The sequence below is a fragment of the Anser anser genome (assembly GCF_964211835.1).
Source record: "Anser anser genome assembly, chromosome: 8".
Taxonomy (NCBI): domain Eukaryota; kingdom Metazoa; phylum Chordata; class Aves; order Anseriformes; family Anatidae; genus Anser; species Anser anser.
In genome coordinates this window covers 16,076,200-16,094,887 of record NC_139728.1, presented here as the reverse complement: position 1 = coordinate 16,094,887, position 18,688 = coordinate 16,076,200, and the positions used below count along the sequence as shown (strand labels likewise).

At 40.6% G+C, this 18,688-nt stretch overlaps 1 protein-coding gene across 5 annotated transcripts; it reads left to right on the top strand.

Annotated features, from left to right (window-relative positions):
* The first annotated feature begins 549 nt into the window (after window positions 1-549).
* LRRC8B (leucine rich repeat containing 8 VRAC subunit B) lies at window positions 550-18,684 on the top strand. Of its 5 annotated transcripts, none has more exons than XM_083847094.1 (5): window positions 550-770; window positions 13,082-13,136; window positions 13,850-13,945; window positions 14,619-16,780; window positions 17,783-18,684. In XM_083847094.1, the coding sequence occupies exons 4-5, from the start codon at window positions 14,645-14,647 to the stop codon at window positions 18,053-18,055; spliced, it is 2,409 nt and encodes an 802-aa protein (XP_083703220.1). In that variant the 5' UTR covers window positions 550-770; window positions 13,082-13,136; window positions 13,850-13,945; window positions 14,619-14,644; the 3' UTR covers window positions 18,056-18,684. The 5 variants fall into 5 exon arrangements, with proteins under 5 accessions (XP_083703220.1, XP_083703223.1, XP_083703224.1 ...); XM_083847097.1 differs by lacking the exon at window positions 550-770 and adding an exon at window positions 1,195-1,254; XM_083847098.1 differs by lacking the exon at window positions 550-770 and adding an exon at window positions 1,244-1,265.
* The last annotated feature ends 4 nt before the right edge of the window (window positions 18,685-18,688 follow it).

The following is an 18,688-nucleotide window of genomic DNA, read 5'->3' as shown; positions in this document are numbered from 1 at the left end:
CTGGCTAAGAGGAGGCAGAAACACCCCATTTGCTGAGGTATTGGGAGAAATCTAGGTAGAAATCAGCCTTTTCTTTCAGGCTTTCACACATTTACCCCTGCAGAATCAGCTTTTCAGACACGGCCGAGGGCGGGAATTGCACTGTCAGCTGGAGAAAGAGGAAGTGGAGTAGGAAAGTCAAATAACTTTTGGTGTGTGGGCTGTTTTTTTAAGCGTTGTGCATACTTGTGAGGTTTTGTGAAACGTTATCTGCTTTTGACTGGACCTGCATGGCCCCCGCAGGCTCTGGCCCCGCAGCAGCGCGGCTTTGGGCTGTCGCTCTCAGGAGGAGGACGGGCACTGCGTGCACCCGACCCGGTGACGGGACCGCTGTCGGTGTGCGGAGCGGTGCCGGACGAGCCTGGGTGCGCCCACAGGGCCCCGGGCGGTCTCCGGGGCCGGGCGGGACGAGCCCTTCCCCTCAGCCGAGCCCCCCGCCCGGTGCCCGCCGGGCTCCCCTGGGGCCGGGCCGGGCCGCAGGTGCGCGGCGCCGCCTTTGTCCGCCCAGGCCGCCACCGCCCCGCGGCCTGTCAGCGGGCCCGCCGGCCGCAAGCCCCATTGGGCGGCGCGGCCGGTGACGCGCGGCGGGGCGGGCCCGGAGCTGAGGAGCGCCGGTTGCAGCCGGTGCCTCGCGCTGCGCTGCGGGCTGACGGGCGCTGACGGGCGGGCGGCGGGCGAAGCTCGGCGAGGGGCTCGGTGAGGGGCGAGGCGAGGCTCTGCGCCGCGGCCAGGTAAGCGCCGGGCAGCGGCCGCCGGCAGGTGCCGCACCGCCACGGCCTGCGGGGAGCGGCCCCGCGCCCTCCCGCCCCGGGGGAGCGGGGCTGGGGCTGGGGCTGGGGCTGGCGCTGGCGGCCGGCGCCATGCGGGTGGGGCCGGGGGGAGGCGCCGCGCCCGGTGCCGTTACCGCTGCGCGCCCGCCTCCGCCGGGCCAGGTGTGGCGGCGGCACCTGCCGGTGCCCCGGGCTCCGCTGGGCCGCGGCCTCCTCGCTGCTGCCCGGCCCGGCTGCTCCGCCCGGAGCCCGGGGCACCCTCCTGGCTCCTGGTAGCGGCGTGTCCGGGGGGCGATCAGCCGGTGCTGCGGGGTGTGGGGGGGTAAAGCGCCGAAACGGGCTTCCCCGGGGCTCGGTTCTGCGTGGAGGTTGTCATTAACCGTGCTGCTCGGCTCGCTCTGCTCGAGTGAACACCTGGTGCGGTCCTTTCCAGCAGCAGCCCTGGGTAACGCTGCGGTGAGCCGGGAGCTCCGTGCTCACTTGCGTTTTCAGGCGTTTCAGCGGTGTGTTCTGCTGACTGCTGGCTTCCCTTGCCTGCTAGCTGAGGCGATAAGATAAGGCATCGCTCCCTTCCCCGTGTCTCAGGAGTCTCCTCTCGTTACCTGCTTAGCAGGGAGGGCGGCTGGTCAAAGGATTGCTTATCTGTTTTGGCTGCGTTCATAAACTTTTTTGGGGGGAGGAACGGAGCTCACAAGGCTTAAGTAATATCATCTTACAGGGCATCACTCATATAATTTATTATGTATTGTCTCCGTATATTGCATGTGTTTTTTTCACTCTGTGCAACCCAGCAGGCCCTGGGGGGAATGGACGAGTTCTCCCAAGTAGCGCTTTTCTTCAGCAGCTGCGGTGCTGACCAGGGCAAGGGATGTGGTAGGAGAGAGAACGGGAGGGAGAAGGGCTGCACTGTAGAACCGGGAGTTAGGATAGGCTACAAGTTCCCTTAAGGGCTTTCCCTAGTGTTTTTAAAACATCCTGTTGTAGCTAGGTAACAGTGCTCATCACAGAGTTTCATGCTAGCACATATTTTACATAGTAACCGTTTCAATTTCAGTAGGTTTCATGTAATTCATAGAAATTTACATGTTTGTTCTCTTATGCTCTTGAGAGAAAAGTTGTTGGTCTGACCGCTATTTTTTCCTTTTTTTTTTTTTTTTAAGGAAGATAGCATTATCATGGGGACGAAAATAAAATTAATTTCCTTCTGCTTCTCACAAGATACCTGTACAAGTGCTCTTTGAAGTTGGTGACAGCATGTTGAGTAAATTTTAGAGCAGCAATACTAAAGAGGCATCCATCTGTAATTCAGCATTATAAAATCAGCCTCGTAGAGCAGTATCTTACTGCCAAAGAAGTATTTTTATAATGGATTTCTTGAATGAGAGGAGGGAGGAAGAAAGTCTTGAGTTCCTTTAGTTGCTTCTGCGCTTGCCCTGCCTGCCACACTAGAGGTAGCGAAGGAGGCTGTAGCTCTAGTAATACTACTACAGGCTGCTAAAGCCATAAAGCTTTACTCTGCTGGGATTAGAAATGGATATTTCATGTGACTAAGGGGATACAGCATGGTTTGTACTGGTCTCAGCTGCCTGTTTCACACTGCTGCCGTTATTTCCTGCGCTAACCTGTGGGCTGTATTTATCCTTCCTGTAGGCATCCTTGTAACAGCTGTTCAGCTGTTGTTTTGCAAATAGCATTATTCTGCCAGTTGCTCTGGCAGTTATTCTTTTTTCTTTTTAAGAAGTTAGAAGCCTGTGCTATGACTATGGAGATAATTGGTTCAGATTACTAGGGTAGCTACATAAAAGGAGAGGGAACGTAAAGTGGAATTAGTATTTGAATCTTTAAATATGCTGGAATGTTAATGTTTGAGTGGGGTAGGCTATGTTATTTTAGGAACAGAGGAATCTATTCTTAATCTGCTAATTAACTAATGAAACGTTTGCTTGATTCTTCTTAACTGGTGGCAAGCTATGGCATGTCCTATCTGACGAAGGTTTGTGTTCTGTATGGAGTGAGTTCAGGAGCCACACACTATGAGCTCGTAACTCAGCTTTGTTGTCGCTGGTAAATCAAATTGCGTTCCATATTGAACTGAAGTTTTAGAATACGTATGAATAGTTTCCCCAATTAATTGGTATGAGAAGACTGATTTCTATTGGTATAGTACTTTGCAAGAAAGGTAGACAGTACAGCTATCAAGAAAGCCATTGCAAATGCAGTTTGGTGCATAGCACAGGCATGCTCTCCTCCAGTGTACACCAGAGAGGGTTCTAGAGTCTTCCAACAATCAGAAAGGAATCGTGGAGAGAGCACCTAATGGCATGTCTTCCATTTAATTCCTACTGGTGCCATTCTGTTTCAAAGTAACACACGCTCCGAATTAGATGGTGTGAGTGCACTTCCATGAGAAGTGTTCAACTTCTCATTGTGTTCTAGTATTGTAAGCTGGAATGCAGTTTCTCGTAAATTGAGAACTTTCAGTGTAGGAAACTGGCATTTTTGATTTCTTCAATACGGAATCCAGTGATACCAATAAAAAAATACGTTAGCAAAGCAATCTATTTTTGTTGCTGCTAATTGTTAGTAGGCTTAGGACTTGTTTTGCATTGTTGTGTTGCAAACACTATTTGCTTGTTTGGGAGATACTTGCTTGAGTTGTGGCTTTTGTTTAATATGGAAACAAAATTTCAGTTTATAAATAACAGCTACAAAGCTATGGTCATGTAGTCCATTTAGCAATAATTAGTGACATCAATTTTAATGCTCTCACTCAAAACCTTGGAAATATAACCCATGATTTCCCAGACCTTCCTGCTATAGTTTTCTGGGGAAAACGTTGGTATTCTGTGAGTAGTTGAGGTTTTCATATATTTATCCAGATATTTTATGGTAGGTTAAGTTCTCCTGCATGCAAACGTAGATGTCTACTGAGCTGGAATTTGAGAACTGCAAATTTAGATTCTAATGTTAATATATTTATCCTTTAAATTCTTTCCTGTGAATGAAGGCAAAATCTTGATATGCAGTTGTAGTGTAATCTGAAATACTTGAAGAAGGGAGGCGCTTGAAAAGCTTCAACTGAAACTGCCTGTTTCTGGGCTGTTTAAATTATTAACAGGGATGATAATCTATCGCTTTCCACCCACAACAAATGGAAGTGTGGAAGTGATTATTACTTAGCCAGTGCCCTTGCAAGTAAAGGCACTTGTTTTCTAAGTAAATGTCATTTATTAAACATTAACATTGTTTAAATACTAATTTTACAATGACACTGGCTCAAAGTCAGGAAAGCACCAAAACATTGCTTAGTTGACTCCGGGCACATCCTGTCTCAGTTCATGTGCTTTTCTGAACAGGAGTTCAGTAACGTTGGCTTTGCTTGGAGTTGTTACTCCATTTCGTACAAACTGGGGGCTGGAGGTTTTTTTACTTCAAAGCTCTTAATTGACTAAAGCGGTGGTAAAACCTTGACTTTTGTTTTTGAAATTACTACATTTGGCTTCATACTGAAAAGTGGCTTTTGTTCTTGTAGTAATGCTGTCTGGAAGGAAAAAAAAATCTTGCCAGTTGTTAGGTCTTCTCAGACAGCTTGCTCATAAAGGGGATTTGGTGCGGTGGAGGACTGTTGTGTAGCACGCTTGGACTTGACACAAGTATAAAGAGTAAGTTTACCTGCTAAGCTAACTGTCTGTCAAGGTATCAAAGCAGGATTACTGCAGGTTTACCGTAGCACTCGGTTCTGATCACTTGTACCGTGTTGTGAAACAGCATTGTTCTAGGAGGTGCTTCTGGTAGGTAACTGTAACAGTGCTTTTAGCTCTCACGGTTGCATGTGGACCTCTTCTCAGAAAATGTAGTATTGCGTAGTACGTGCAATGTGGAAACTTGTCCTTCAGTCCTTTAATTTATTTAAAGAAAAATGGGTGCTTGGCTGGATTGATAAATAGATAATTGGCTGGTTTGATAAATAGATAATGCAGAGTAATAGAGATGGAAAGATGCTTAGGAGATTGAAGTGACTGTGCAGACAGCATGCACCCTGCTGGTTGGTTAGTAAAGCCTATTCCACTTCCATCTCAGGGGAGTTTTGTATTAGACTGCAGAGCTTCACAACTGTTTTTTTTAGTGTTTTCTTTCCTTTTTTTTTGACTTTGAAGTTCTTCAAAATGCTGGCAAGATGGGTTTGGGAGAATTTGCATACGCAGAGTAGCTGAGTTTGAATCAGATGTATGTTGGATATTTATCTATTCTTTTTTATAGGTATTTAGATGGAACATCTAGAATCAAGTGTTTCAACTTGTCATCTGGCTTTTGGCAGTAACTGTCTTTCCAATTAATCAAGAAGAAATGCTGCTTCTTCTAAGAAAAGATAACTAGCCATGCTGAAAATGTGAATCAACTTTCCAATGTCGAGTAACAGAGTGAAATCAGATACATTTCTGTATGACTGCTGTGATAATTATGTTTTCCTAGATGCAATTAAATTCTTTTCTGGTCTGTGGAAGTAATAACCTTCCCTTCTGGAAAGTTCTTTGAAACTTATGCAGTATCAGGAGAACTTAAAACCAAAACACATTTTTTTTTCATTTGTTCTTAAATCTTGTGTTTATGTTTGTGTGGTAATAATTATCTTGCACAGGCAGAGTGTATTTATTTTTCATTTGTGAACTCGATGCTTCTGTTTTTTTAACATCTGTTATCCTGATAGGATGTGTTTGGTCTTGGCAGTCTATAACTATTGAAAAATCATCAGTTTCCCTAACTAAAAACTTTCCCAACATAAAATAATTACATAAATACATCGAATTTCAGTACTCTGCTCTCAGCAAAACAGGCAAGATTTCCCATCATATGTAGCATGTCGGCCACTTCGCTCTTGATCTCAGTTCAGCGCTGCTGAATTCCTCCTGGGCCCTTTATCCAGAAGTATCAAACCAGGACATGACCATGCTTGGTGAATGCATCGGTACCCACGATACTGATTTACAGCAGCATGTACACTGCTGTGCTGCCTAGCTGTAGCACCGTGATCATTGCGGATTGAAAAACTGGCCCAACGCTTACCTGACTTCTTGGGTAGGATTTGTAGTCCACTCTGTTGTGCTGTGACAGCAGCACTGCTGGTGCTAGTTGGAAAACTAAATCAGAGCTCGTTCAGGTGTGCATACATACTCTAAGGTTCCGCTTTCTCAGAATATTTCCGTATTTCAGACTTGATTTCTATAGCCTCACTGGGAACATGTTGGATATTACTAGGGTCTCTAGCCATTTTCAGTTTTTCCAGGAATCAGTTTATTGGAAAGTACACTGAAAATGGAAGAGCACGTCTGCACAATTCCTTGCCTTTTCCCAGGGGAGGATGGTCTTTTGTTAAGTATTCTTAACTTTTTTATGCAGCTGGCCTCTCTTGTACTGCTCTTGAAGACTGAAGATAACAAACTATATTATAATTAAAGAATCTGCTGGTAGAGGAACCTTGTAGCGTTTAAGTAATGACTATTCTCTAGTGTTATCTTGGTATGCTTTGCTTTCTGATGTCCTGAGCATAGCAGCACAATGAATGGACATCGGGAGTATCTGTCTGATTTCTGGAAATGAAGAGGGTAAGAATTAATTTTCTATTGTAGCACTTATCTTGGTATGCAGGATTAAGTAGATACTATTGAGACTTCCTTTAGAATGCTGGAGGGATCCTGCTGATACCATTGTTTTACGGTTATGTATTCATATTTCTCAGCATGAGGAAGACTCAGGAATGTGGATACAAGAATAAAAAGGCATTAAAAGTGAGCTTGAAAATCTAGTTCCATGCGGTTGGGAGATGTTGAACTGTACTAGTCATGTTAGTATTGGGATGAAAGATTTGGTGTACTGTTCTTTAAGATGGTTTCTGAGAAAGTTGTAGAAGGTACAGCATGCCACAGATATCAGACCCAGTCTAGACATGTTGGGATTTCTTCCCTAAGCGAGATTACACCAAAAGCATAGGTGAAGAGCCAAGGAGGAGACCTTTCGTACTTACTGCTTCAAACTTGCTCACAGATTTCTTTGGAACTCAGAAGCAAGGACTGCTTGTAGTATTGGCAAAGGATTTCTGTCTTCAGCATTGCAGTACTGATTTCAAAGCTGGGACTTAAGGGGACAGCAAAGGAGGCCTGTTCTTAACTCCTTATAGGTATCACTTGAAAGTGTAATCTGTGCTGCTTCCCTGATACTTTCCATGGCACGCTTGGGCTGGAATGTCTGACTGCTTGACATGTCTGCAGTCATCCCTGGAGAGAGTGGTCTGCTCCCACGCTGGTTGGAATAAGCATTAGCTGAGCACAGACGGGCTGTGTGCATCTGTCCTGAGAAGGCAGATGTGTTTCCCAGGCTGTTCTGTTCTCTCCTCTTCACCCCCAGTCATTTCTCACTCATCTCTTCTCCTGTACTACTTGCTTAAGAACCACCAGACCTCTGAGCATTCTTAGTCTCGCAGTCCTGATTCTGTTGTGTTTTTTTTGTATTTTTTTTCCTAAATGAGATGATAATGAACTTTCATAATGCAAATGAGGTTTGTACAGGGATGTTACCCTTCTATGGTAGAAGTGTTTTCTTTGGTATTAATGTAGGACAGCCTTTGCTGCTCCTAGGGCTGCATCCTTGGTGGTGTGTATTTTTCCTACAAAAGATTAGTCCAGGCAGGACTTTTCCCCTCTTTTGGTTGCTTCCAACACATGGGTCAAGTCATGGCAAAAATTTGTAGTTCTTAGCCTCTTTTTGTCTTTACACATTCCTATTGCGGTAGTTCTTATAAGTGCTAAATCTTTTTTTCTTCTAGTCTAGCTTTCTTCTTTGTTCAGCATGGCCTGTGACCTGTCTCCCCTTCTGTGAGTGGCTTTTAATTTTTGTGAAACTACCAATTTTGTCTAAACTGGTATAGTATGGAGTCATTCTAGAAGCTCTTGGTAATCTAGATTCAATCTCTTACGTTTGGCTTGTTTAGAAAAACGTTTACTTTATCAAAGAAATGCAACTAGTTGGTCTGACAAGCTCCATTTAATTTTTACTTCTACATCTGCAGTGTTGACTGCCATAGTTTAGAGGTTTGTTTTTTTTTTTAAAGTGGACTTTTTAAAGTGTATGTGAAGTTCATGATTGTACATTTGGGTGATAGCATGAGCTGTTCAAGGGTGGTGTTGATAATTAGAGTACATTGCTGTGGATAACATAATCTGGTACCTCAGTGCTGTCAATCCTATTCCACAAATCCATTAACAATTCACAAAAAGGGTAGCTTGTCTACGGAGAGATCCTTCATGCATTCTTTGAACATGCTTGGCTTCAAATTTATGTTTAAATGTGTCTCGTGTACAGTTTGGGTGCTGATCCTGCTTATGTATCTGTGTCCCCTTTTTGAGACTAATGTGAACTGACTTTTTTGTTGTTTCAACTTGTGTACGCCATTATGGGCTAATGCCAAGCTTAAAAGAATAGACTTCTTTGGGTTCTTAGAAGTGTGTATGTCTTCAGAAATAGCAGATCTCTCGCTAGCAGGAATCCATGCCCTTCTCCTATGTTTTTTTTAATTCAATACTGAAAATGTTACGGGGCCGAAAAGGAGGCTGAATGAAGACAGTGCTTTGCTGTGAATACTAACTTCTTTGTGTTGAAAATGAATGAATGTGACTAGACTGTGTGGTGCTGCACAACAAATATTTGGGACTTGTTTTTTGTTGGGTGGTCCCAAGCTCCTCCATGTCCTCCTTTTCCAGTCAGCAGTGCTACACTTTATATTCACTTAAAAAAAAAAAAAATAAACTAAAGCCTTGTGGAACTGCAGTTATTCGTCACGCATTAATAGGTTTTGCTGTTTGTTCAGCAATTGCCAAGCAGACTCTTGATGGTAGAGCTTCAGGTGGCTGATATTTTCAAATTTGGAATACCAATGTGAAACTTCTGGTGCACCATTTATCATTTCCTTTTACAGGGAAATATGTGCAACGTACAAGTGTTTGAAGGAATGGAAACTAATGGAGTGCAAAAAAACCACTCTGTTTTCTATGGAAAAAGTGCTAGTTTCCTGTGAGAATACAAATTAAATAAGTTGATTGAATTGCTAATTAAATATTAGGGTGAAACAAAACATGTCTCTTAAGTGAATTTACCATTTGGCTTCTCTGTATAACCAATACAAAGCTCTGCTTTTTCCATATTGATTGTAATCAATATTTTAGATGCTAATATATCTTTTATTAATTTTAAGCTAATGTATTTATATTTTTAGTTAATTAAAAGGATGAGAGCACAAGCTGAAAATAAATCCATAGTCTGGGGAAGCTACTGCATACAGCTTGACTGAAGATTTACATTGCCTCCTTAAGGAAGGAGGAGGCCAGAACACTAACATTTGTCTGCTTAGTGAAAACCCTTCCTCTGTTACACTGCCATCACCATCTGATATAACCTTAATTTATATTTTTTTAAAATATGCATGTCTGAGTTTGGAAGTATTGCTGGGCCACTGAAACTGTACAAACTACTGCTCACTAGAAAAGTAAATCAGAATTGATTCAGAGTCCAGATTTTGCATGGGTCGGTAGAGATCTCAGAAAGCACCCTGCGCAGTGAGAAAGCATCCCAGTGAGGATCACTGCCTAGAATGCAGAAAGCTTACTTTTGGGGAGATCAGTCATGATGCAATGACTTGCAAGACAGACAAAGCAGGTCTACTTCTCAATTTCCTCACATTTTCTTTACCATCAGGTTGCTGTTTAACTCAAACATGCCCGTCCAGAAGACTAGCTTTGTGCCTACTTGCCACTTCTGTTTTGCAGTGATTTTTCTGTAAGCTCTCTCTCAACTACCATCTGTCTAGCCTTAAACTTGGACTTAAACTGGGTAGTTTGTTTTTATTTTTAGCTTGTGTGCATAAATGTTTCTCACCAGTACAGGCCTTTCTAGGAGCACAGGTTGTGACCTTAGTTTCAGCTAGAAGGCAACATCTTGAGGAGAGGGCTGGGGAAGTGCTTTTACTAAAGCTGAAGCATGTGTTTAGAATTGTTCTCCAAGCTAACTTAGTATGAGACTAAAAGTATTGTTTTTTTCCTAAATGTATGTATCTTGTAGACTTGTAATACGACTTCATTACAAGGTTAAACCCTCAAAATACTTAACTTGGTTTCTCCCTCCCATCCAGCATTGCAAATTAGGCTCAAGTAACTCCATGCACTTGGGCAGACCTCACTGATGCAATCCATTGTCATGTGGCCTACGGGCAGGTAACGAGAACTGGCTGTGCGACAAGACTGTTGGGAGGTGATCCATCTCCTAGTGACTATTTGACCAGGGACCTGTTTTAGTATCACAGACTAATTCTTTACTGGACTTTCTTAAACACAGAACAGATTCAATCCTTGCATATTGGTGGCATTTGAGGAGAATTTAACTACATATCGTTTGAGGAAGACCGTGGTCTTTTCAGGAGTGCTTCTGCGTAGCTTGGAAATGCGTAACGTGATGTAGGTAATCCCGCTCAGTCAGATTTCAAGAATAAGCCTTTTGCTTGTAAAGCAAGTCAATTTGGAATAAAGCTTACTTCTAATTTAGATTAGACGGCAAGATAAAGTATTTCTCTTGAGTTAAGCGTAGCAGAGAAAGGAAGTAATAAAAATCAACACTGATATTCTGTGTTTAGGTGCCTTCAAGACACCTTTTTTCACCTGCTCAAAGGCCTTCTGTGTTGAGCCTAGGAATGTTCAAGCTATTGGGTAGTTGGGGAAACTACTTACTATATCCTTGCCAAGTTGCATGCTAATCTAGTTTCTCAGCTTGCGGAAGTTTTGGTAGTGGCAGTGGTAGATAGTAGTTTAATTTTGCAAGGCTTTTTTTTCTTCTATCGGCTTGTGTGCTAGGCAGTTAACTTTGAAGCAGTAGCAGGGAAGGATGGTGACCCATGTAAAGTGAAAATGTAAGCATAGCCTAATTTACTAAATTTTATACTAAAAACATGTTTATGATTTTCCAGAAATGAATGGGCCAAATAGCTTGGTATAAGTAGCCTTCTCTAGAGAGAAAGGACTACCTTAAACAGTGTAAGACTTTGCAATTACTGCTGAACATAAGATGCGGGCCAGTACTGTCCTGAGCACAGCAGTGCTTAAGAACTAGCTAATCCATACGCAGAGAGTTGAGATTGCCTAGCTGTGGTTAAGATCCAAGACTGTTTGAGAGGTCTTCAGGTATTTAATGGTTTGAAAGTTTGGGAAACTTCTAACGCTACTTTTACTGTAGTCTTGAACATCCTGTGCTCGAGGAACATTTGTTGCAGAGTTTGGGAATGTCTTCAGGCTTATTTTGAATACAGAAGGATAATCACTTAAGTTTAATCATCATTTGTGACCTTCTTCAGAAGGAGCTAGAAAGAAGCTTTCTCTAATCTTGTTTGCATGTTGTTTGGCATTCAGTGGAATGCAGATGCAAAAATACAGATCTAAAAGATCCCAAAACTAAATCTCTGTGCATGCAAGTGGTCAAAGTACAAGTTTTGGAAGACCATATATCAAATGGATTGGATCAAGTATTCTATCGCTTGGATTGAGTATTCTGTCACTTCTCAGTAGAAAGCAGAAACAAAAAGCAGTAGGTGTGTGAAGGCATCTGCTGAGGCTGTGTAGCAGTCGTGTTCTTCGTGAATTCGGACCTGTCCTAGGACTCCTGCAGTTCCTGGGCTTTTTGTTGTTTAGGGACGCTTAAAAAAGGAGATGGTGGCATGCCTATAGAATGGGAAGTTTTAACCAGAAAAGATGTGTTGGGGGTGAATGAGTAAGGTTTGTTCCTTTTTTCCTTCGGTAATATTCATGAGGATTTATTTATTTATCTATTCCAGTGTCACTGGAATACCTGTCAAAGTATGCTTTAGTTGTATAAAATATATTTTGATTAACTGTCAGAAACATCTGTTCAGTACTTAAGGCTATTTTTTAAGTTGTGTAAAACGAAACCTCCTGCCAGGTATTGGCTTTTGTAGCCCATCATCATCTGGGGAGAAGTGTCATGTCAGAGCCACCCCTAACCAAGTGTGCCTACAATTATATAAGCAGTGACCAAGTGGCAGAGTAATGCAACATTAAGCAACCTTTTGGGGGAGCAGAGAAGTTTCTGGTGGTAATAGGTAACATTTTTCAGAATGGTAGCTTCTTACTCATGCTGGATTTGTTTGTATTGAAGTTGTAAGCATGAAGTAATTAAAAATTACCTAGATAGTAGTGAATGTTATTACTTTATTTTTCTGGCCTGAGGCATGGTTCCAGCCTGGGGTAACTCCTGAAGTCATCACTTAGCTTGGGGCTAAATTTCTTTCTCTCATCTTCTGAGAAAGAGTGCCAATTGAATTAGGCTACTTTGAAAAGCTTTTATGGCTCTGATATGGGTTGAAAGCAGCTGGAGATGAGAGTCATCAAGCCCATTACACTTCAGCTTTTTTCCATTTGATTAGTCAGTCTTGGCATACAGATAAGATCTGAAAGAAAACTGTCTTGAGCAAAATTATCATTAATAATTCACATGTTTACATTATACTTGTATATACTGTGTATTTCTCCAATGGGAAAGTTGATTTTGCATATGTGGAATTGTAATAAATACGCATGCTTCATCAGGAGGTTACAAAAGTGGTCATTAAGATGACCAGAAATTAAATATCTAAGCCCTTAATACTGAGATGCTCACTTTCTGCTAGAAACTGTTCTAAATCCCCAGTAAGAATGTAGCTTTTTTTCTAGGATATGCAATAGGGCCTAACAATTTAATTTGATGGGTTTAGTGTTTTGATGGGTTTCTGTGTTTTTACACCTGTGAATTTATGTCCAAGCCCCAGAGAATTATTACAGAAGAACTGATTTTAAAGATACTTACAGACCGGTTTTTGCAAGTTGAGCTGCAGTGAATGAAGAAATTGCAATTTCTCAGCTGTGGTTATAACACCTCAGCTGCAGGAGTAGCAACTTCTTATGTAAATGCAAAACCGTTTGTGCTTAAATGGCTTTTTTAGCACTTAGGTGACAATGACAAGGGCTGTTACTCCATCTCTACTTCACAGAAAGCATGCTTGGGTAGTGACCCAGTAAATATTTCACAGGGGTGGTATCTTAAAGGATTCTAACTAGAACTTTAGCTTATTAAATGTTAGACCTTAAAACACTGCTGTGGAAAGACTACTGAAGTGCTGTTGTATTACTCAGCTGTGGGGATCCAAATGTTTCATGATCTGATGATACCTTATTTCTCTCCAGGAGCATATTACAACCATCCTGTCCTTCTTCAGCTGCTTTACCTTGAGCCGGCCTGGTAAGTTTCTGCATTTTATTAAAAGTGGCCTTGTCAAATCAAGAAATACTAATTTAATTTTGGCCATTCCTCTCTCTTCAAATGTTAATGTAGGATAAGAATATGGTTCTGACTTAATTCTGCTATTTGTATTTTTATAGCAGCTTGTCAACTCTGTTGGAAATTAAAAGTACAGTAAGAGTACATCAGGAAAAATAAAGAACATCACCATTCCTTGTTATCTGTAGTGCTTAACAAAATTTTATAGTAAGTTTGCCTCCAAACTGGCAGTGTCTGTGTTATTGCTTTTGACAGTGGACAATTTGTTTCACAAAGTAAAATATGGCCCTCCATTTTTGAGAAACCTACCTTTCTGCCAAACTTGGGTGTATCAAAATTGACTGAACTATTTCTCAAAGTCTTGTATGTTGAGTATTTTATTTTCATAGAGCTGTTTGGCTGTAAAAAAAAAAAAATACTTTCCAGTGAAATAGTTAGCTGTAGGCTGTTTCCTCTTTTTTCTTTTGTTGATATGATGGTGTAAAACTTTGACTTCACACTCTAGATGTTCATGTCCGAATGTGCTCTGTTCCATTTTGTGTAGCTCTAGCAGTGCAGAGCTTAACAGGTCCTGATGTCTGCAGTAAGGCATTAGTTGTGCTGAAAGCTGAATATTTGCTCTATATTTTAATGGCTTCACCCAAGTAAAGTATATTCAATGTTTTTCCATCCAGAATGAAGACAAATGTGAAGATGGCATGTCCAAGGAATTTTAAAAGGTGTAGACCTCCTGACTGAGAGGTGCTGTATATTTCATTCTCTTTAATTAAGTAAGTATTAATCAAATGTATGCTGCTAGGGGTTAAATTTGCCAATTACATACATGTGTGTGTATGTATATGTGTGTATGTGAATGACAATAATGCACAATAACAATGTTAGAAAGCTACATTTTCAATTCTCTTGGTAGGAGAAAGGAAATTATATGTAAGGATATGTAATGCAGAACTGTTGTTTCAAGAAATTTTGTTCACTCTTTATTCTTTACAAATTGGGTGGAATGATTTTAATTCAGTAGAAAATTCTAAATTACAAGAGCAATCCTTTTACAGTATTGCTCTGATTTTTGGCATTCTTAATAAAAGAGAAATAACTGTAGTTACATAAACTTAGGATAGAGGTCAAAGACTGCTAGTAATATCTCAGGCACTTAACTCCTACCTGCTTGTTCTTTTTACTTGACTAGTACCCAAATGCTTGATCAAAGCATTTCTCCTAATTTCTGGTGCTAGTTTAATATAAAAATAAATTAAAAAAAATAAATCATGGCTATGGTTAAGTATCAGGAATTCTTGGATCCTTTTTCTATACTTTGAATACTAGGCCAATATTTCATATTAGATTTACAAATCATGAAAATGGTGATAAGCTTCAAGTGTTTAATGGTGAGATAAACTGTTTTAACCATTCTCTAAGGATGTCTTTTCTTTTTTCCTCTACCAGCTGCTGTTCTCTCACAGGTGAAAGTCATGATCACGCTAACAGAACTCAAATACTTAGCAGATGCCCAGTCATCCTACCACATACTAAAACCATGGTGGGATGTCTTCTGGTATTACCTCACCATGATAATGCTGCTAGTTGCTGTGCTTGCTGGGGCTCTCCAGCTTACTCAAACCAGAGTGTTGTGTTGTCTTCCTTGCAAGCTAGAATTTGACAATCATTGTGCCGTGCCTTGGGATTTAGTTAAAACCAACCTTAACATGTCTGCTAGCTCTACAGCACAGATAATCATCCCGCTTAAAATCCAGAATGATCTCCATCGGCAGCAGTATTCCTATATTGACGCAGTATGTTATGAGAGACAGCTTCATTGGTTTGCCAAATTTTTTCCATACCTAGTGCTTCTGCATACCTTTATTTTTGCAGCTTGCAGTAATTTCTGGCTTTACTATCCTAGTACAAGTTCCAGGCTTGAGCACTTCGTAGCAATTCTTCAGAAGTGTTTTGATTCTCCATGGACAACACGTGCCCTCTCAGAAACAGTTGCCGAGCAGTCTGTGAGGAAGTTGCCAATAGCCAAATCCAAAGCAGTGATTTCATCACCTGGGAGTTCAGTAGATATAGGGGCTAGCAGACAGTCCCTGCCATATACGCAACCTGGCTTGGAAACAACTGGAAGAGAAAACTCCTCGAGTGTTCTTGACAAAAAAGAAGGGGAACAAGCTAAAGCTATATTTGAAAAAGTGAAGAAATTCAGAGTACACGTTGAAGAGAAGGATGTCATATATAAAGTGTATATGAAACAGATCATAGTCAAAGTCCTTGTGTTTGTAATAATAATAATTTATGTTCCCTATTATTTATCCTTTATTACACTTGAAATAGATTGTGTAGTTAATGTTCAAGCCTTTACAGGTTACAAAAGGTACCAGTGTGTTTATTCACTAGCAGAAATTTTTAAAGTTCTAGCTTCGTTTTATGTTGTTTTAGTGATCTTCTATGGCTTAACTTGTACGTACAGTTTGTGGTGGATGTTAAGAAGTTCACTTAAGCAATATTCTTTTGAGAAGCTGAGAGAGAAGAGTAACTACAGTGATATACCTGATGTAAAGAATGACTTTGCGTTTATTCTCCACTTGGCAGATCAGTATGATCCTCTTTATTCCCAACGATTTTCAATATTCTTGTCTGATTTGAGTGAAAACAAACTGAAACAGATTAATCTGAACAATGAATGGTCAGTGGAAAAACTGAAAAATAAACTAGTAAGAAATTCCCAGGACAAGATTGAACTTAACCTTTTTATGTTAAATGGTCTTCCAGACAGTGTATTTGAACTGACAGAAATAGAAGTCCTAAGCTTGGAACTTATTCCCGAAGCCAAACTTCCTTCTGCTGTGACCCAGCTAGTCAATCTCAAAGAACTCAACGTTTATCATTCATCACTAACTATGGATTATCCAGCAGTGAGCTTTTTAGAAGAAAATCTGAAAACATTACGTCTGAAATCGAGTGAGATGGGAAGAATTCCCTTTTGGGTCTTTCATCTGAAAAACCTTAAAGAATTGTGCTTAACGGGATATTTCGTGCTAGATCATCACAACTCCATTTACAATGAAAGCTTTCAGGGACTAAAAAATCTGAGATCAATTCATTTAAAAACCAACCTTTCCCGTATACCTCAAGTGGTTACAGATCTTCTGCCTTCTTTGCAACACTTGTCTATCAACAACGAGGGAAATAAATTGATAGTGCTAAATAACTTGAAGAAGCTGGTAAACCTGAGAACCTTGGAATTAATCTGCTGTGATCTAGAGCGCATTCCCCATTCTATTTTTACCCTAAACAATTTGCATGAAATTGACTTAAAAGAAAATAATCTCAGAACAGTGGAAGAAATAATTAGTTTTCAGCATCTTAAGAACCTTTCTTGCTTAAAACTGTGGCACAACAGCATTTCATACGTTCCAGTGCAGATTGGTGCATTATCAAACCTGGAACAGCTGTACCTAAATTACAATAATATTAAAAATGTTCCATTGCAGCTATTTCTTTGCAAAAAGTTGCAATACTTGGATCTTAGCTATAATAAGCTAACCTCTATACCTGAAGAAATCAGTTATCTGACCAATCTGCAGTACTTGGCTTTGACAAAAAACCATGTAAGTAGAACTTTGAATTACTACTTAAAAAAAGAAAATCAAATACTGACTTAACCTCCCATTCCTTCTGGAGCAGTCCCTGATTCAAAACGTTTTTGTAGTGCTCGTGATTGAAGTAAGCCAGGTAGAGCTGAAAGAAGGTAGTACTTGTTTAATTGCTAGAACTTTGGTGTCATAAAAGCTTGTTTAATACTAAGTACTGTCTTGGTCCTAAAGTGCCTTCAGGGCTCTGATCCATAATCACAGATAGCATAGGCTGGGACGGATGCTAAAATGTACCTTCCATTTCCCTGCACCCGTCTATCCTATGTAGTATATTAATGGCAATAATCTGTGTTAAATTTTTACCTGAAGTGGCCAAAGTGAAAGCTTTAGTGAATCAGCAGCTAGTTTATGAGCAGCACAGCTGTCTGATTGGGAGGAGGGAAATAGCTGGTAACCTCAGCAGCAGTGCTGAACTGAGAGGCTTGTTATTGTGGGGTTTATGACCTGAGGACTTTTGTTCAGGTTTCAAATTGCTTTCACTAGTAAGGTTGTTTTTATATGTTAATAGTGTGGACCGGGATTAATTACCGCTGTGCTGCTTGTACAGGTTTCACAACACTGGAGCTGCTAATGTCTCTCCACAGAATCTGTGCTTTGTCTTTGTTAAATGATTCTTAAGAGATGGCGGTCTATTTATCTCCCCTGTCACCTGCGCATGCACATGTTTGTACACAATCCTGCGTGTGCACACATGCATATGCTCTCCCCTGCCATGCTTCTGCCTTGACTTCTGCCAGTAGCTAAGCATTTACTTAACAAAAAATTGCATATAAAATGTTGTAGCGTTCTCAAGCACTTTCTCACCTAACGATAAAAACGTTAGTTATCCCTTCCATGTCCCTCCATAAACTAAGAGCTTTCTTACCTTAAAATAAAATCGGGAAATGTAAAAACTTGCAGCTATGTGCAAGTTAACGTATTTTAACTTAGGTTATTTTTGTTCTTTCCTTTTTCTAGATTGAAATGCTGCCTGATGGATTATTTCAGTGCAAAAAGCTGCAATTTCTTCTTCTGGGAAATAACAGTCTGATGAATTTGTCCCCTTGCGTGGGTCAGCTACTGAATCTTGTTCAATTAGAGCTCATTGGAAACTATCTTGAATCACTTCCTGCTGAACTAGAAGAATGTCAGTTCCTAAAACGGAATAGTCTAATTGTAGAAGAAAGGTTGTTAAAAACACTTCCACCTCGTGTAAGGGAGCGTTTGCAGACATGCTCAGATAAGTGCTAAGCTTGAAATGAAACTCTACATCAGTGCATCCTGTAAGCCTTTTCACTTAATACTCTCTAAAGATCTGTATAGATGGAGAGAATAGCAGTTTACAGATTAGTCTTAAACCTAAATGCATTGAACAGAGTTGATTGTAGTGGAAAATAAAAATGGACTTGAACAAAAAATACAGCCTTTAACAGGTAATCACATATTTGGAAAGTCTGAAATATGAATTGCCAATTTGATTCTACTATTTGAAATAACTTAGTTAAATGTTTATGATAGTATCGGAATGGAAGAGTTGATTGCCTGGCTACAGTGAGTGTGTATATACTTTTTTTTTTTCCTATGGGAAATTTTTTTCTGTTGATAGTGATAATTTTAAACAGTTTCATCTCCTGCCATATGAGGCCTAAAAACTGTCTGGAATTAGTTTCTAAATGTGAACTCTTCACTAACTTCGAATATCTTAAATTGAGAATTTAAACTGTTTGAGCAGTTCAATTGCATGGGATATACTGAAAATCATTTTTCAAGATACCTTAATTTTTGAAGATTTTTGACAAGTACTAAGCACTAATTTTATAATCGTGGAAGATGCCATTTATGTCTTGCTATTAAAACCAGTTGGGCAATAATATCTGAAATCAG

Coding starts and splice junctions, on each gene's coding strand:
- LRRC8B (XM_083847094.1), top strand. CDS start 14,645: ATGATCACGCTAACAGAACTCAAATACTTAGCAGATGCCCAGTCATCC. Junction 16,781..17,782: donor TGGCTTTGACAAAAAACCAT/GTAAGTAGAACT, acceptor TCCTTTTTCTAG/ATTGAAATGCTGCCTGATGG.